Raw genomic sequence first — 15,832 nt, 5'->3', positions numbered from 1 at the left:
CACATGGGATGTGGGAGGAAACCAGAGTAACCGGAGAAATCCCACACAGGACAGAACATGCAAACTCCACACAGGAAGGTGGATATGTTTGTAATATGAAACAGCAGTGATGATCAGTGTTGTTAATCTTACTTTAAAAAACGTAATTAATTACAGTTACAAATTACTTCTCCCAAAAAGAAATTGCGTTAGAAACTCAGTTACCTGAATGTAATAGTAATTAGTTACTTGGCAAAATAACTGGTGGTAATTTTCAACTTTTTTTTTGGACCCCCCCCCCCCCCCACACACACACACACACACAAAAACAAAACAAAACAAAACAAAACAAAAAAACAAAAACAGGTCGCACAATGTGAAGTTTAAATGTTTTTTTTAGGACAATTGGCCCTAGCCCAATTCTTTACCCTAAACTTAACTAGACACAGGGGTATTTCGGATATTGCGATAACTAGATAGTAACCTTTGCTATGTGTGAAAGTCATTTAATGTTGTGAATCAACTGTTGAAGTTGTTAAAATTGCTCCCATTATTGCATTAGTTCCCTTCTGTCTACTTTTGACTTGATGTAAGTTTTGAAACTATTTAATCATTTAAAGATAGATTAAGTCAAGGTTTTGCCGATTTAGGGGCATTTTAGATAAAAAGTTACTTAGTTTCGCTAGTAAGGTTCTCTACAACAGAGCCATCCTTAGAAGTCTACTGCTTTAAGATGGCGGCGGTTTACTAACGCATCTAGTTCTATATTATACATGTTGCTAATGCAGCCGTGTCTGTCATTCGCATCTAGTTCTGTATATATGTGATATCTACAGAAGCATCATGAGGTGTAGCTTGTAGGCTATCGGCAACAGTCAGGTATTATTGGAGCCACCTAGCAAAGTAGCATCGCGTTTGCAAGTGTTACAGAGGTCAAAAATATGACGATGCTTTGAATTTGGCTGCTTAGGCTGCTTTGAGAGTGCTACTCTCTTATTTGCTTTGAATTTTTTGAATTAAAAAAAAAAAAAAAAAAAAAGAGAAAAACAGCCAATATGTTGTTTTTCATTAAAAAAAATGAAAATGAAAATTATATATATTTTTAAATTTATTTTTTTCATTTATATGTGGCAGAAAACACAGACTAGGCTGAAAAATCAGTATCTGCTCTTGCACCCCTCTTTAAAATAAACTGCTCTATTTTAAGCCAAAATAACGGTTGTGTTTGATGTCCACATACTGCCATAGCAGTTTCATGGTGTATTAAGCCCCCAAACTATTTTTAATTTGTTTGTTTTACCCTGGAGAGCTCCGTTTACAGACACTGCGCAACCACTTTTGTTTTAACTCATCCATAAAAAGAACGTACCGTAAGTAATTATATTTATTATTTGAAATTTCTATGATTTTTAGCTTAGAATCATTAATTGATTTCTAATATTTAGTTTAAAAATAAAAACAACTTTATAAAATTATTCACTAGCACATTTTAAACTTTTAAACAAATTACACCACAATGAAAAAAGTAGTGTCCGTTAACAGGTCACGGATATCTAACCCATAATTATCGCTGAATTGTATTCTTTTTGTTACTGTTGCATTTTCCCCATCATTTCAGATGATAAATAATGGATCCAAATAAATAAAAATTGGAAAAAAAAAAAACCTTTAAAAGGGTAAATATTTGAAAAAGAAAATCTCGACCACTCCTTGATGTCTGTGATTTTTGCATTGCGATCCCTGTTATAGTACCACGTTTCACCCATAAAATCCTCAAAAAGTCCGGCTGTGGCCATTCAGAGCTTTGCCTTGACACTCAGTGAGACATGCTACAGAGAGTTTTTAGATCGATACTAGGTAAGTACGCGATAATATCTCGTTAAAATCATGGTGTCTCATGCTCTCACCTCGAGTTAGGGTTTAAGGGTGTCAGTTTTTTTTTTTTTAAAAATGCCCTCCTTTTCAAAATTGAGATTTTAAGCTTTCCAGCGATGTATCACACATGCATATAGAACAATTTTGAAATCTGGCCAAATTGCGGGTCTCAGAGCGGAACTTCAAGTCACCAGAGTGCTTTCCGCCATATAAATATATATGTATATTTGTGTAAATTAAAAAGCCTCTAAATATTTATTTATTATTATTATTATTATTATTCTCTGCATTTTCTAAACCATGTTTATTTATTTCTTTAAATGTCGATAAAAAGGGATAAATATTATGTAATCTCTGATTTCTTTAGTCATCAATTAAATTAACATTTGATTTAAATTTCATTGTAATGAAAAAAACATGGTGTTTTTACTGTCTACTTTCGTGGGCCACACAAAATGAAGACAGAGGGTGCATCTAGCCCCCCTCCACCTTTGCTAGGTATGAATTGTCAATAAACAACATCATAACAATATTGATAATATTGATAATAATAGCTAATGCACAATTTTACCGTGTTATGAATGCGTGTTTGTAGTATAATAAGTAACATTTTTATCTCTTTCTCTGTTTTACTCTTAAACTGTCTTTCAATTGTACGACAAAACTGGGAGATATTGATTCAGAATAGTTCTTAAGCTATCTAAGAACAATAAAGCTCAAATGCTCATTGAATACTGAAAAATAACACCTCTTTCTGCCATTGTTGACAGTGATGATGACACACACACACACATAAACACACACTAACCTGATTTAAACTGACAGTAGGTACTGGCACAGTGGTTTGCTGTAGTGCTACAGGTTGTACAACTATGTTGTTAGAGATGGCAGAACTGCGAGGTTCTTTCCTGGGAGCGGTTTTCCCATTGGGGGTCTTGGTTCGCACCCTGGAAGTGTTCTGATGCTCCAGGGAGGAAGCAGGGTAAATCTCTTTTTCCCTCACTGCAGGGCTGCTAATGAAATTTTTACACCAGTGTCATTATAAAGGGAAAAAAATGTAAGAAACTAAGACACAAGTCTTTTTGTATCGTCATTCCTCTTTACCTTTGTTGGTTTGATCTGTTCCATGTCTGACTCTGATTATCCTCCACACTGTTCGACCTTTCTGTCCGTCTGGGCTGTTTCTTTCCTGTAGTGGTCCTCCTCGGTGTGCTGACCTCTTGTCCAGACATCAGTCCTGGTGACAGCCTAATCTTTGACCTCTGTCCTTCCCCCGATGCCTTCTGGCTGAGTTTGGCCTTCGTCTTCTCTCTGCCAGGGCTGTGAGACACAAACATGATGGATTTCTCTTTGATGTTTTTAACTTATTTTACTGTCACTCACAGCGATAAACATCAAATCTTTTTAATAGGGAGATTTCGTTGCAATTGTCTGCGATAGACGTCCATCTTGACTTGGAGAGTACCAGTCAAAATGGAGTGGATGTCTATCGCTGTCAATGGCAGCCCATGAGTACATTAATGACATACCAATGAAGCCGTTAGGACAGAAAGAATGTTGTTGATCTGTTTCCTTAGTCTCAGTTTTATAAGTGGTATTATGCCAAAGTTACTGTACTGTGAGGGCAATGTAAAATCTGTTCATTTTCAGCACAACACTGGTTAATCTATCACTGTCAGAGGCAGCCAATGAGTTAATGCGAGGGGGGGCAAACTATTTTTTGTCACGAGCCACATCGTTATGGTTTCCCTCTCAGGGCTATTATGACTGCAACTCCAGAAATGTATGTATGCCCATATGCCTACAAATACAACAGATTTTTTTTTTTTTTTTAATCACAAGTATGTACAAACATTTTGTTTAACAACTATTCCATTCATTTATTAATTAAAAAAAAAAAAAAAAAAAAAAAGACATCATTAGGCAATTTGCGGGGGTGAAAGTGGCTTCCCTGACATTAAATGTCGCCACAGAGCCAGAATTTTTTTTTTTATTTGCATTACACTTACTGTCACAAGGCATACATGACAAATTGATTTCTGTAAAATTCTATTTTTTTTTCAATGATGTGCAATAGTTTCCAAAAAAACCCATAGTTACCCCAACGTCCATCTTCTAATTTTTATTTTCCCTGATTTCTTCACATCAAAATGAAAAAACCTCAATTTAAAGTACTTGAGAACATCGTATGTACAGTACATTAAAATTGAAAAGATGATGCAGACATTGACTTATATATTACTAAAAAAGAGTAACATACATGAACAAAATAAGTACAAATGACTTACATTATGCACAGTAAAGGCATTTGAAGATAACGCAAACATTGACTTTTTTTTTTAATCTATATAAATATTAATAAGGAAATAAATAGGTGACCTAACATAAGTAAATGAACAAAAATAAGTCCAAAGTGCACATTAACTATATTGCCAAATGTATCACATTTGAGACAAGCATTTCTGGACCTCATTGCAGTAAAAAAAGTTGTTTTAAACCTTATTGTGTTCAATTTCACTTCAGTTATATTTGTTTTACCACAATAACTGTGTGAAATGCTTAATGTAGTATTTATGATACAAATTAATTTTAAAAAATGGTTTGAGTTTTTTTTAAATTATACTATGTTTAACGACCACATGAAGCTTTCAAAAAAAAAAACAAAAAAAAAATCAGAATTTTCTGTTGATTAATTCTGGGGTCAGAAGTTCTGAATCTCCCCATCGGAGCAAATAAAATAAAAGATAAATAAATAAAATGAAATAAAAATAAAAAAGCCTCTTCAATACTTTTCTTTCTCTTAAAGATCTGATCAAATTTCCGTTGCATTGCCCTTTTTATCGCATTAAATCAACAACCTTGTTATTTTCTTTTTGTTTTCCCAGAAACGTGCATTTGAATCAATCAGAGCTAACTATCCATGCTGCTCACATGTCAGTATGTCAACCAATTGAAAGGACAACTGGAGTCCAGGCAGAGTGGTTTGCATGTGCACATTGACGCGAGTCGACTGTCTTGTCAAACTCATCAAATACACATGCTGGGAGAACTCCGTGGAATAAATAAATAATAAATATCAGTGGAAACGGCTGACATTACACAAGCTCTTTATTAGGCTTGTTTTTAACACTTGTGTTTGTAAATCTGATGTTAGTAGATTGTTTTCTATTTTGGAGATGCGTGTGTGGCAGCCTGGCAGTTTTTTTAACATGGAGGTTTGACAGTTGCCATCATATTTTCGGGATTTAAGCATCGTTCCGCCCCCAAGTTTTATACCAGAATGGCGTTCCGTCCCACTTTCACCCATTACATTTTGCCCTTTTAGCAAGAAACAAGAATGTGATGCAGATGATTTACTTTTGCAGGCAAAAGATTCTGTGGTGGGCCAGATCTGGCCCCCGCGCCTAAAGTTTGACACCAGTGAGTTAATGGGAATGGTACAGTTAAGAAAATAGCATGTCAATTCACTACTGAGGTCAATAAACCTTAAATACAAATCTTGGAAGACATTTTACATAAAATATTTTGAAACCAATATTAAATGATGTTGGTACCAGAATGTTCCCCTGGCATCTTTGTGCTCCACTGCTGGCACTGCGGGAAGAGCAGCGCCACTGGACCCGAGGGGTTTAGTCTTGGCTGCGGCACCAACTCCTGCTGCCTCGCTGCGCTGTGGGAATGTTTCCTGACTTCGGGTGACAGAACCTGGGCAGGGGACCGTTACAGCACATTAGAGCAACCTTAGATGTAGACACCTTTACATTTGGGAGCATGTTTACCAACCTGCTCCATGATGATCTTTCTGGGGAGCCACCAGGGGTTTAGTTTGAGCTTGGACCTTGTTTAACCAGCTGTCCAGCTGCCACTTGTTCGTTGAGGATGGCTCAGGCTAAAGGGTAGCAACACATATTTTACATGTAGCATGCATGTGCATCTTTATTCAGGTAAGGGAGAACAAGGTTGGTTGTCACACAGCAATAAGGATTGTGCCATAAAAACAAAAAAAAAAAAATCTAAAATCTCAATTCACTTTGAGGTAAGAAGCAATTACAATTTTTGAGGGCAATTTCAAAATTTGAAGCCCACTTACTATTATTTTTTTATGCACTTTTACAAAATGGGTTTCTAGTTATGAAAGTGTAATAATTAAAGAATGAGGTAAAGTAAGAGGACTAAGCTAAAGTTTTGATTGACATTCTCTAACTAACCATTTGCTCTTAGTTTATCTTTCAGCCAAAAATTGGAGTTGGCATTGGTTGCCTTACCATCAACAAGTCTCACAGGCTTTTAAGCATTTTTACTGTCATGTGCAGGGAACAGTAAAATTGTTTTCAAGCAGATCTCATTCGTGAACATGATATCAATATAATTATTAATAGTAATAAAAAAACCTCTGGAAAACAAAACTAATTTAAGGCAGTAAAACACGACAGTCTCGAGTTTATTGTGCAGACAGTGGGCACACCAACTTTGCATATTTGGAGAGCGCAAATTCTGTCAGTCGTTCTGACTGTGAAAAGCAATTAGATAAGATGCTGATATTCAGTTCTAGACTCAATTTACTTTTGTGTTGAATACGCCTAGATGAGTTCTTAAGTGCGATGACTACTGTAATTTTCAGATTATAAGAGTTTTTTTCCCTCATTTTGAATCCTGCGGTTTATAGTCCAGTCCAGCTTATTTGTTAATTTATTTGGGTTAATAGGCAACACTTTATTTGACAGCGGCTTCATAAGACTGCCATAAGAATGTATTAATTAAAACATGACACTATCATGGGTATTAATGGATCCTTATGACAGACGCCATTAAGTATCATTCGGCAAAATATGTCACTAACTCCATTTGTGCTCAGTTCAGATCTTTTACATCAATTCAAAAGTTAGATAATACCAATACCAAATACCCTAACTAGCAATTAATGAAACAACTGGAACAGTAACTGAAGAAATAATTAACACAGAACATGAATTGTGATTGTTATTTACATCTGTAGCACTGCTATGCATGCTAAGAAGCATGTTGGATGACATCAGTGTTGACAGCAGGTGGCAGCAGAGGTCGACTGTCTCCCCATTGGGAATGAAGCAAATGAAGCTTATTCAAGCAATGAAGCTTTGCAGCCAACTGGTTCAAAGTTTCATGGTGGTTCATTTGGTCTTATGACAGTTTTATGATGCAGCTGTCAAGTGTTGCCGGTTAATACCTTTTGGTGTAAATATGCCGTAATACATTGAGGACAGCTGCGGCTTATAGTTCAGTGTGGCTTTTCTATGAACAAATGCCGTTTTCGTGTCAAATTTGGTGGGTGGTGGCTTATAGTCCGAAAATTACGGTACTTGTTTGTACACAATAACTTGAAAAATTGATATGATGGATGGATGGATGAATGTTGTTGAAGCAACTTTATAAAACTTCTAATTTAAAGGCAAAGCTATAATGTATTCTTGTTAATATGATTTATTTATTAGAATAAACCCCACAAGAGGGATGCTTGTCACAAAGTGTCAGGTTGTCTATGATAGATAATAAATAGAGGAAAGAGATGAAAAGTGAAAAGGATGTCAAATCGAACAAAAGATACAGTATTAAGCTTTTCAGTAACAAATTAATGACTACACTGAAACAAGTTGATGGGAAAATCTTCATGAAAGAGTAACAATTGTGTCAACCAAACCTATTCTCCCCTATGTATGCTTGACGACCAATAAATGAATTTAGGTAGACAGACACAGCATTTGTTTTTGGCTCAACGTATTCAGCAACATGAGTAAAGGGAATATTAAGACCAGCGCCAGGCATGATGACATACAGACAGGTAGACCAACGTGTTTAAAATTCAGTTTCTAATAGGACAAGATAAGAAAAAGATCCAATTAGTATAACTCACAATCTTGGACATTCATTCTTGAAACAAGGACTGCCAAATGTGTGTTTTGCATGTGTTTTGCAGTCCATAGTTGACAAACACGCATGCTTTTTAAGGTACCTCAGGGGAGTTGGTTCGGGTGGCCTGGTTATACTCGCTGTCACTGGAGCTGCTCTCAGATTCGTCTGTGTCCGACTCGGAGCTGCTCTCCGACTCACTGCTGCTCCCCGATGCGCCACTTTAGAGGACAGAGAGTAGACAGATTTAATCTACATGTCACAGTAGCAAAACAATAGACAGCGATTGATTCACTTGACACAAAGCAAAGCTCATTCATGTCGTCTTACATCGCTAACAGGGGTACAACACAATTTACAAGTAGAGTCGTTCACCCTCTCCTGTATATCTGTCACCAAGTCTGGACTCAATATGAGTCAAGATATCTATTCACTACATTTATTCATACATACAATGCTTGTCAATTAATGCCATTCTTGACAATTAAATATGGAGCCTTTGCAAGTTAAGCTACTGTTCAGGCAGTTAACCACATATTTACTCATATATTCAAAGTTGAAAAGAAAAGTACAGCAGGATTTCCAACGCCACCATTTTTCACCCTTGGCAATATGCAAAAAAGAACATTGTAGTTGCATTGCATGTCACACGCAACTCTTTTACACTTCTTCTCCTGTATTTATAGTATCTAAACAAAATATTATTCCAGACAACTGTGTGAAGTTCCTACAAAATGACAATACTTTCATATTTTTCTGACAATAAGGTGCAATTAAAATCCAGAGGGCCTCTTTCTGATTAATGATTGTACACCTACTTTTGTGCGAGCATAATTGTATTATACTGCTCGATTAAAGTGCTCAAGACACACATTCATCATTCATCAAACCCATAAATAAACCAATTAATAAATTAACCCTATTAACACCGGAGCCTGCTTTATCCGAATTTGCATACCTTTGATGCTGCCTTCATATTTCAAAGAAAAAGTTGTTCACAGTGGCCTGTTTGGGTCTGTTTTTTCAGGACACCATAACCTTATCGGCCAAACTGTTGTTTTCGTCAATGACCAATTATGATCAACATTTTGGACCCCCCTCCAAAAAAATCCCAAATGTTTTTTTCAAAACCAAACATGCTCAACGAAACGTTTTGAAGCTTGATAATATTTATTCTACTTGTTCGGATAAAAATTCAACAGAAAAAAATGAGACTCAATAGTTTTATATTTGATAATTCAACCGAAAAGGCAGGTATGGTCATAGGCGTTTTTGTCCTTTCTACATTCTGTGGTCGAAAAAGGTTATATGCAGGAAACCGACAGTGCAAAATAGTAAATACATATATATATATATATATATATATACACATACATACATACATACATACATACATACATACATACACACAGCCCACTCTTCCACCGTTTGTGCTGTCAGGCTGTCACTCTTCCCAACTCGCCGACTCATCCGAAGAAAACAACGACAAATCTGGCCCACCCTCTTCCTCGAGTTGATGATATAATGCATTAGCTTGTGCTAAATTTAGTTTTCGATTCATTCCACAGGTTTCAAAGTCGCTTGCTCAATCCAACTGGCCATAGCTCGCTACCTCACCTCCCTCTCCATAGGTGGCGCCTCGCTCGGCAGTTTATTTTTATTTATTATTATTATTATTTTTTTCGTGACCTCACATTGGCTCCTGGGATATGTAATTTTTAATAGTGCTTTCGATTTTGAAAAAGACAAGAAATGATTGGAATATGGACATAAACACATGGTCCATACAGTGTTTTAATGTTTATTTATGAGGGCAATAAAACTATAAAGGTCAAATGACATTATCTCCTGTTTTACGTAGTCGATTGACTTCAAAACGGACAATGGTCTCAACTCCCGCACTTTCAAACGAGACTAACCAGCGGCATGTGGGTTATGTAATTAAAGCGTGACGAGGCTTTAAAGATTATATGCATAAATGTGTCGCCGCCGACACGTTCAGGTAAAGGGTTGATAAAAAAATTAAAACATTACAAAAGATAAACAAGAAATAACAACTGCAGTACATGAATTCAGTAATGTGCCTTATGTAAGAACATAAACCTGTTTATTGATGGTGTGCCGAATAATCCGATGCACTTTATAGTCTGAAAAATATGGAATACATCAGTTGTGAACACTGTTTTTTGTTGTTGTTGTTTTTTTAAAAATGCATTTCTCTAGATGTAGTAAACACATTTAGACACGTAAAAACAAAACAAAAACAAACCAAAAATCAACATTAAAAACTACAAACAAATCAATACAAAAACCAAGCAAAGCAAATACAAAAGAAAAACAAGCCAAAACAAAAATAAAGACCAAAACAAACAAAAAACAAAATCAATCAATCGATCAAGCAATCGACTGATCAATCGTAAACTAAAACCAAAACAAAACAACTAAAAATATATATTATTTATTCTTTTTAAAATGTATATATCGTATGACAAATTTGAGGAAGTTTACCTTTTTAGTGTATTTTGTGGAGAAGAAAATTCAATTAAACTCAAAGGGAAATTTTATGTAAACAACTTCTTAGTTTCTGAGGTTTTTGCTTAGATTTATTGAACACATTGCCAATATCATTCAAACTGATTTCAAATAGTAATTGAATATAAAGAATACCGTACATCATCTTAAAAAAGCTCATATGTTCCAGTGGAATTTTCCCAGCATTGACCAAATTGCCTCTTCTCGTCAAAAAGATCATAAAGTGCACCATATACTGTATCTATCAGTTTTCTATACATCGTATAGAAAGGTATTATAGAAAGGTGAGCTGACTGGTCAGCAGATTAAGGCAACACATGGATTTGCTTTAATTGTTAAAAGTTATCAGTTTGGAGACGTGTTGCTATCATGTTGTAGCATTACAAGGTCCTTAAGATGACAAAGAACTAGAAATTTGTTCAAAATTGAAAAGTGCTTAAACATGCTCCCAAGAAGCCATCAGCAAGATGGAAAGCTGACTGAATACAAGACGAGACAAAATGTGAGACAATTCGTTCATACAATGAATATGTAGCCTAAGCAAAAATAGTTACATTACATGCTCCTAAGAACAATGGAATTGTATTATTCCAATATATTACAGGATTTAAATTACATTAGCATGATCTTTCAGCTTGACTTTTTTTCCAGTTGGTAAAAAAAAAAACAAAAGAAACCCTCTCTTTGTAGAATAACAAGGATTTGAGTTTTCATTATACTTTTGGCTTCATATTTCTTATCTCATCAATGAAAAACGAGTAGGTAGAGACATTATCTACTTTCACACTCAACCAATATTAACATTAATATAAAATATAATCACATATCGCATGATAATTGCTGAAATGCAGTCTTTTGAACCAGTTCAATTATCTCTTTCTAGTGCTTTTGCTGGTTCATCCGTCCTTCCACAATCCTTTGAAATGGTCTCCTAGAGGCAACACAACCGCTTACACAAGTTTGAGAACACACAAACGTGCACAAATAGCAAGCGTGTGTAGCGCGCGCCTATGTGTATATGTGTGTAATTTCAGTGCAAGGCTGCCGTCACAGCAGGCACCAATCTGTGTGAGCAGTCAAGCAGCAAATCCATCAACTGTTCCTCAGGCAACACACGCGCACGCACTCACACATATATGCACGCACACAGGAATTGTGATTTCTTCTATCATTTCTCATCTCCTCTCGCTCCTGCCTTTCTCTTTCAATTTTAATACATTCTCCTCTCAGTTTTCACTATTAGTGTCGCATGGTGTTAAACTCCACCATAGTTGTATTGTTCTCAGCTGATGAATTTCACTTCACTTTTGTTCCATACTCAGAATAGTGACCTCAATTGGCATGTATTTGTGGCAAAATTGCGCCAAAATGCTGAATGGCCAAATAAGACTATCCATTTGAATTAGTGTATATTTGTATTAATTTTGTTCATTCCGTTATACAAACACATGGGATTTCAATGTATGAGCTTCTTTTTTAAAAGTTAATTTAGAAGCAAAGTTTTTAAGATTCATGCCTGATTTCATTTTTTTTAAAAATTCAAATGATGTCAATTTGTGAGTGTACATATAGAAACAAATGGGATTTCAATGTATGAGCTTCTTTTTTAAAAATGAATTTAGAAGCGAAGTTTTTCTTAAGATTCATGCCCGATTTTTTTTCTTTTTTCTTTTCTTTTTTTTAAATTCAAATGACGTCAATTTGAGGGTGTAAGTATAGTAACTAGGTTAATCAATCTAATTTCATGTATGAATTTGTTGAGCCACAGCTTTTGAATATGCCATTTTGTAATAAAGAATAGTTTTCATTACAATTTCTGAATGTTACAGGAACAAAATTGTCCAAAATCAAAATTGTATTTTATTTAATGCTTTCGGGAAAATTGAACTGATTGTGTTGAATGTGAATTGATTTTGTATTGTCATGAAATAGTCGACTTAAACCCTTACTAATAACTACTTACATACTCGAAAACAATTCTTTTCTGAGGTTGATGTCATAATAAAAAAAAAAAAGACACAGCTATTCTTCCCAAATTAATTCGTAATTAATTAATTACAAAGGGCGATAAACACAATCCAGAGCTTTGACTACTATTCTGACTTTCCCAAAATAACAGGATTCAGATTCCATCGAAAAAGTCACAGTTGTAAATTATATAATATACATTGCATCGCTACTTCGCGCTTCAAACTTTGCCCCCTCAGTCTATTGCGGATATTTTTTTTCAATGAAAAAAAATACAGATGAGCTGTCCCGAGCCAATCGCATAGTCTCATTCTCGCTCCCGCTCCCTGCTATTTGTTCGTCAGGCACGTCAATGGAATTACTTATTAAAGTTAACTATGTTGACAGATGTTTGTGTTTGAGCTTGCCAGTCACAGACATTAAAGCGCCCTATGCGTCAATCATCGTTTAACTTGTTAAACAGTTGCTGTGGCAACTCATTCTGTGTGAGTGAGCAGCTTGAGAGGATTTGAGTAGACTCACTATGACGCATTTAATAAAGCCAAGCATTTTCCTACTACTCTATTGTTCAAAAATAATTCGATGGAACATTACCATGTTTAAAACTTATCATAATTAGTACATTTAAAGTGCTTATAAACCATTACTTAAAAAATATATAGATACATAAAAGTTTTTTAAAGTTATACTTTGGGTAAAAAGGTAAAGCAAAACATTTCTTATATGTATCTCTTTCCAATGATATAAATACATTCAACAAAAAAAAAATTTGGGGGAGGCTTTGGGCTACTTCGCGGTTTTTACTTATCGCGGTGGGTCCTGGTCCCCATTAAACTGCGAAAAACGAGGGATCACTGTATTCATAATTGTGGTTTAGAACTGTACTGCATTATTACTACTGCTTTGTATAATATTTTGTTTTCATCATTTAGTTACATGAGGGTCATTACATTCACCAACACTCTTGAATTGACATCATTATTTTATGTATGGTGTCATAATTGTATTAAAAATAAATGGTACATCTCAGTTGCAATGTGTGCATAGCTGTTTTCATTTGCAAAAACTACTACGGTGAGTCAAGCACGAATTGCTTGAATTGAAGCAGTGCTAGTTTGTGTTTGAATACAGTACATAATGGTAGTTTGTCTTTATTTTCCATCTCTGTTTTATAGCTGTTGAATACTGATCCGTTTTGTTTTTGGTATCGTAAATACTGCGGAGTTGAAGGCATGGTGTGTACTCCTCGATGAGACATACAGTCCAACACTCTCCAACCTATTTTATTCTGGCACCATAAACAAGAGAGTGTTGCAGGAACAAGATGAAAGGAGCTGAATACATGTGTGAAAGTATTACATCTGGCCCGCGTCCCTCTTCTCTCCTCAGGAATCAGGCGGGCATCAGCCGTCAAACATAATTTAGCACCGTTGTCTGTGCCAAATTGAAATGCGGCACCAGCTGGTGCAATCTGACAGGCAAGCATTTCACTGGACACCTTAAATACATCTCTATGATGTCAGGTCTTAAATGAAGATACACTCTTCGGTTCATCCAGGAGCAAATTGGATCACTTTGCGGCATTGTGTCGTATTTTATGCTGGACTCCTCTGATGGGCATTTTCTGATAGTATGCAGTATGTGAATCACTCGTGTAATACTTTAAACAGGTTACGCACGTATCCATTTTTTTTTTTGTTTGTTTTTTTTTTTTTTTACATCTTAAAATGCGAACGAACCTACACACGATTAGGACAAAGTGTGTGCTCGCCGCTGTTTTGCTGCACGGGGTACTTGTCCGACTATGAAGTAACAACAAAATAGAGGACATTCTGGTTTCAAGATTCTTGGGAAAAAAAAAAGCCTTCATTTTTTCTATCCCCGATCGATTACTATCAAACTATCAAAGTATCGATTAGCTCATCTTGCAAAATGAAGGATCCTTTTAAAAATTACATTAATTATGTGTTTAATAGTGTCAAATTCAAGGCCCACGGGCCAGATGTGGCCCACCACAACATTTTATGTGGCCCGGGAAAGTAATTCATGTTTCTCGATATAAAAATAACAGAATATCTGCTGTTCCCCTCCCCTCATTTCATGTTGAATAAATGAATAAATAAATGAAAATAAATATGGAGAGAAGATGAATCTTTTTTTCCCTTTTTGTTGTCTATATTTTTTTTAAACTGTAAGAGAATATTTACAGTTTTTCCCTTTCTTTAATTTGAAATGTAAATCAATTTTTTTTTTTAAATTGAAAAAAAAAGGCTTGATAGGGAAGATTTGGACAATTTTATGGTCAACAATGTCTCGACATAGTTGTTGATCATCGATTAGTTGTCAATTAGTCACTTGTGGCGACCCTTATAAGGAACTACTAAGATGTCGCTCCTGACATTTAAAAAAAAGAGTTTAAGAATTTGACGCCCCTGAACTTCTCTCCCTATAGTTTTTTGTACAAATGCTTCCAGTAACAGCAACAGTGTGGTCTATTCAGGTTTATTTGTAAGAGCAAAATGGACTCCAAACATTGATATGATCTCAGAATAAAATATAATTTAGAACATTTCTTCCTTAATGTTTCAAAGTAGATTCTTTCTGCGATCTGAAAAGCATGATTTACAACGCTGAACTGTCTGCCTTTGTATTGCATTAAAAAAAATGTATTGCTTTTGTCAGATTCTCAGACTGCAGCCAAGCCTTTGGTATGCGCCTGTTGGTTTGTATGATAAAATCATCCTTGCCAGGGGAAATGAAAGCCTCACAGCCTTGACATAGTGAGCCGTTGGTTTGATATGCCCTATGGGCTTCACAAGAACCCCATGATCCTCATAGGCTTGAACTACCACTTCAAAAAGATTGGACATTATTCATCGTCAATTGCAGCGATTGAGTTAAAACTTTTTTTTAGGACAGGAATAGATAAAGATTTTCATTCAAGTAATAAATGCTGAATAATTAAAATTTCTTCTAATATGGAAACAGTTGCAGCTTTTGCGAACGCAATCAATTAAAAACAAACCTTTTTTAAAAAAAAAGACTGATTTGCATTAATAGGGAAAATGTAACTACTCGCATAGAATGTGTGAGTAGCGCAAAATGTGAACCACTTATACTGGTTGTTGATTTGTTTTCCACTCATTTCCTGCTCTTCAAATCTTAATTGATTTCAGAGGAATTTACATTAGCTATGTTGAATTCAACACGCTACAAAGCCATTCAAAAGCTTATGATTAAATGTTGATGACTTCAGAAGGGCCATTCATTCAATTTTAGATAGCAATGATTAATAATGTTGCATGAAATGGTGACTCGTGTAGTGAAGGATATAGTCATGAACTGGATTTCTTTCTCAAGCTGTATTCTGCCTGGCTTGTTATGTTTTTATAGGCTGCTTGTTGAAGGAAGTGATTTTTGTCAATGCCAATTTGATTGCACATATGTTTTAGCCGTTTCTTCCGCTTATTTTTTTGTTTTTATATCCGCGAGCAGATTAGTTTTGAAATATCGACACTTTGTGTAATATTAGGCATATTGTTTGGTCCTTCTCTTGTCGATAACACTTTAACAGGGTTTTACGAGTGCATAC

General features: G+C 35.4%; 1 protein-coding gene across 4 annotated transcripts in view; it reads right to left on the bottom strand.

Moving 5' to 3' along the window:
- Positions 1-15,832, bottom strand: part of aff2 (AF4/FMR2 family, member 2) — a 263,824-nt gene that overhangs the window by 38,499 nt on the left and 209,493 nt on the right. For 3 of the 4 annotated variants that reach the window (XM_057849435.1, XM_057849438.1, XM_057849437.1), the window contains 5 exons: positions 7,844-7,961; positions 5,638-5,743; positions 5,409-5,559; positions 2,959-3,174; positions 2,663-2,867 (listed from right to left, as the gene is read on the bottom strand). In XM_057849435.1, coding sequence (XP_057705418.1) covers positions 2,663-2,867; positions 2,959-3,174; positions 5,409-5,559; positions 5,638-5,743; positions 7,844-7,961 — 796 coding nt within the window. The remainder of the gene's footprint in view (positions 1-2,662; positions 2,868-2,958; positions 3,175-5,408; positions 5,560-5,637; positions 5,744-7,843; positions 7,962-15,832) is intronic. The other variant, XM_057849436.1, reaches the window with a different exon arrangement.

The sequence above is a fragment of the Corythoichthys intestinalis genome, chromosome 11, assembly GCF_030265065.1.
Source record: "Corythoichthys intestinalis isolate RoL2023-P3 chromosome 11, ASM3026506v1, whole genome shotgun sequence".
Lineage (NCBI taxonomy): Eukaryota > Metazoa > Chordata > Actinopteri > Syngnathiformes > Syngnathidae > Corythoichthys > Corythoichthys intestinalis.
This window is presented reverse-complemented; position numbering and strand designations above follow the sequence as displayed.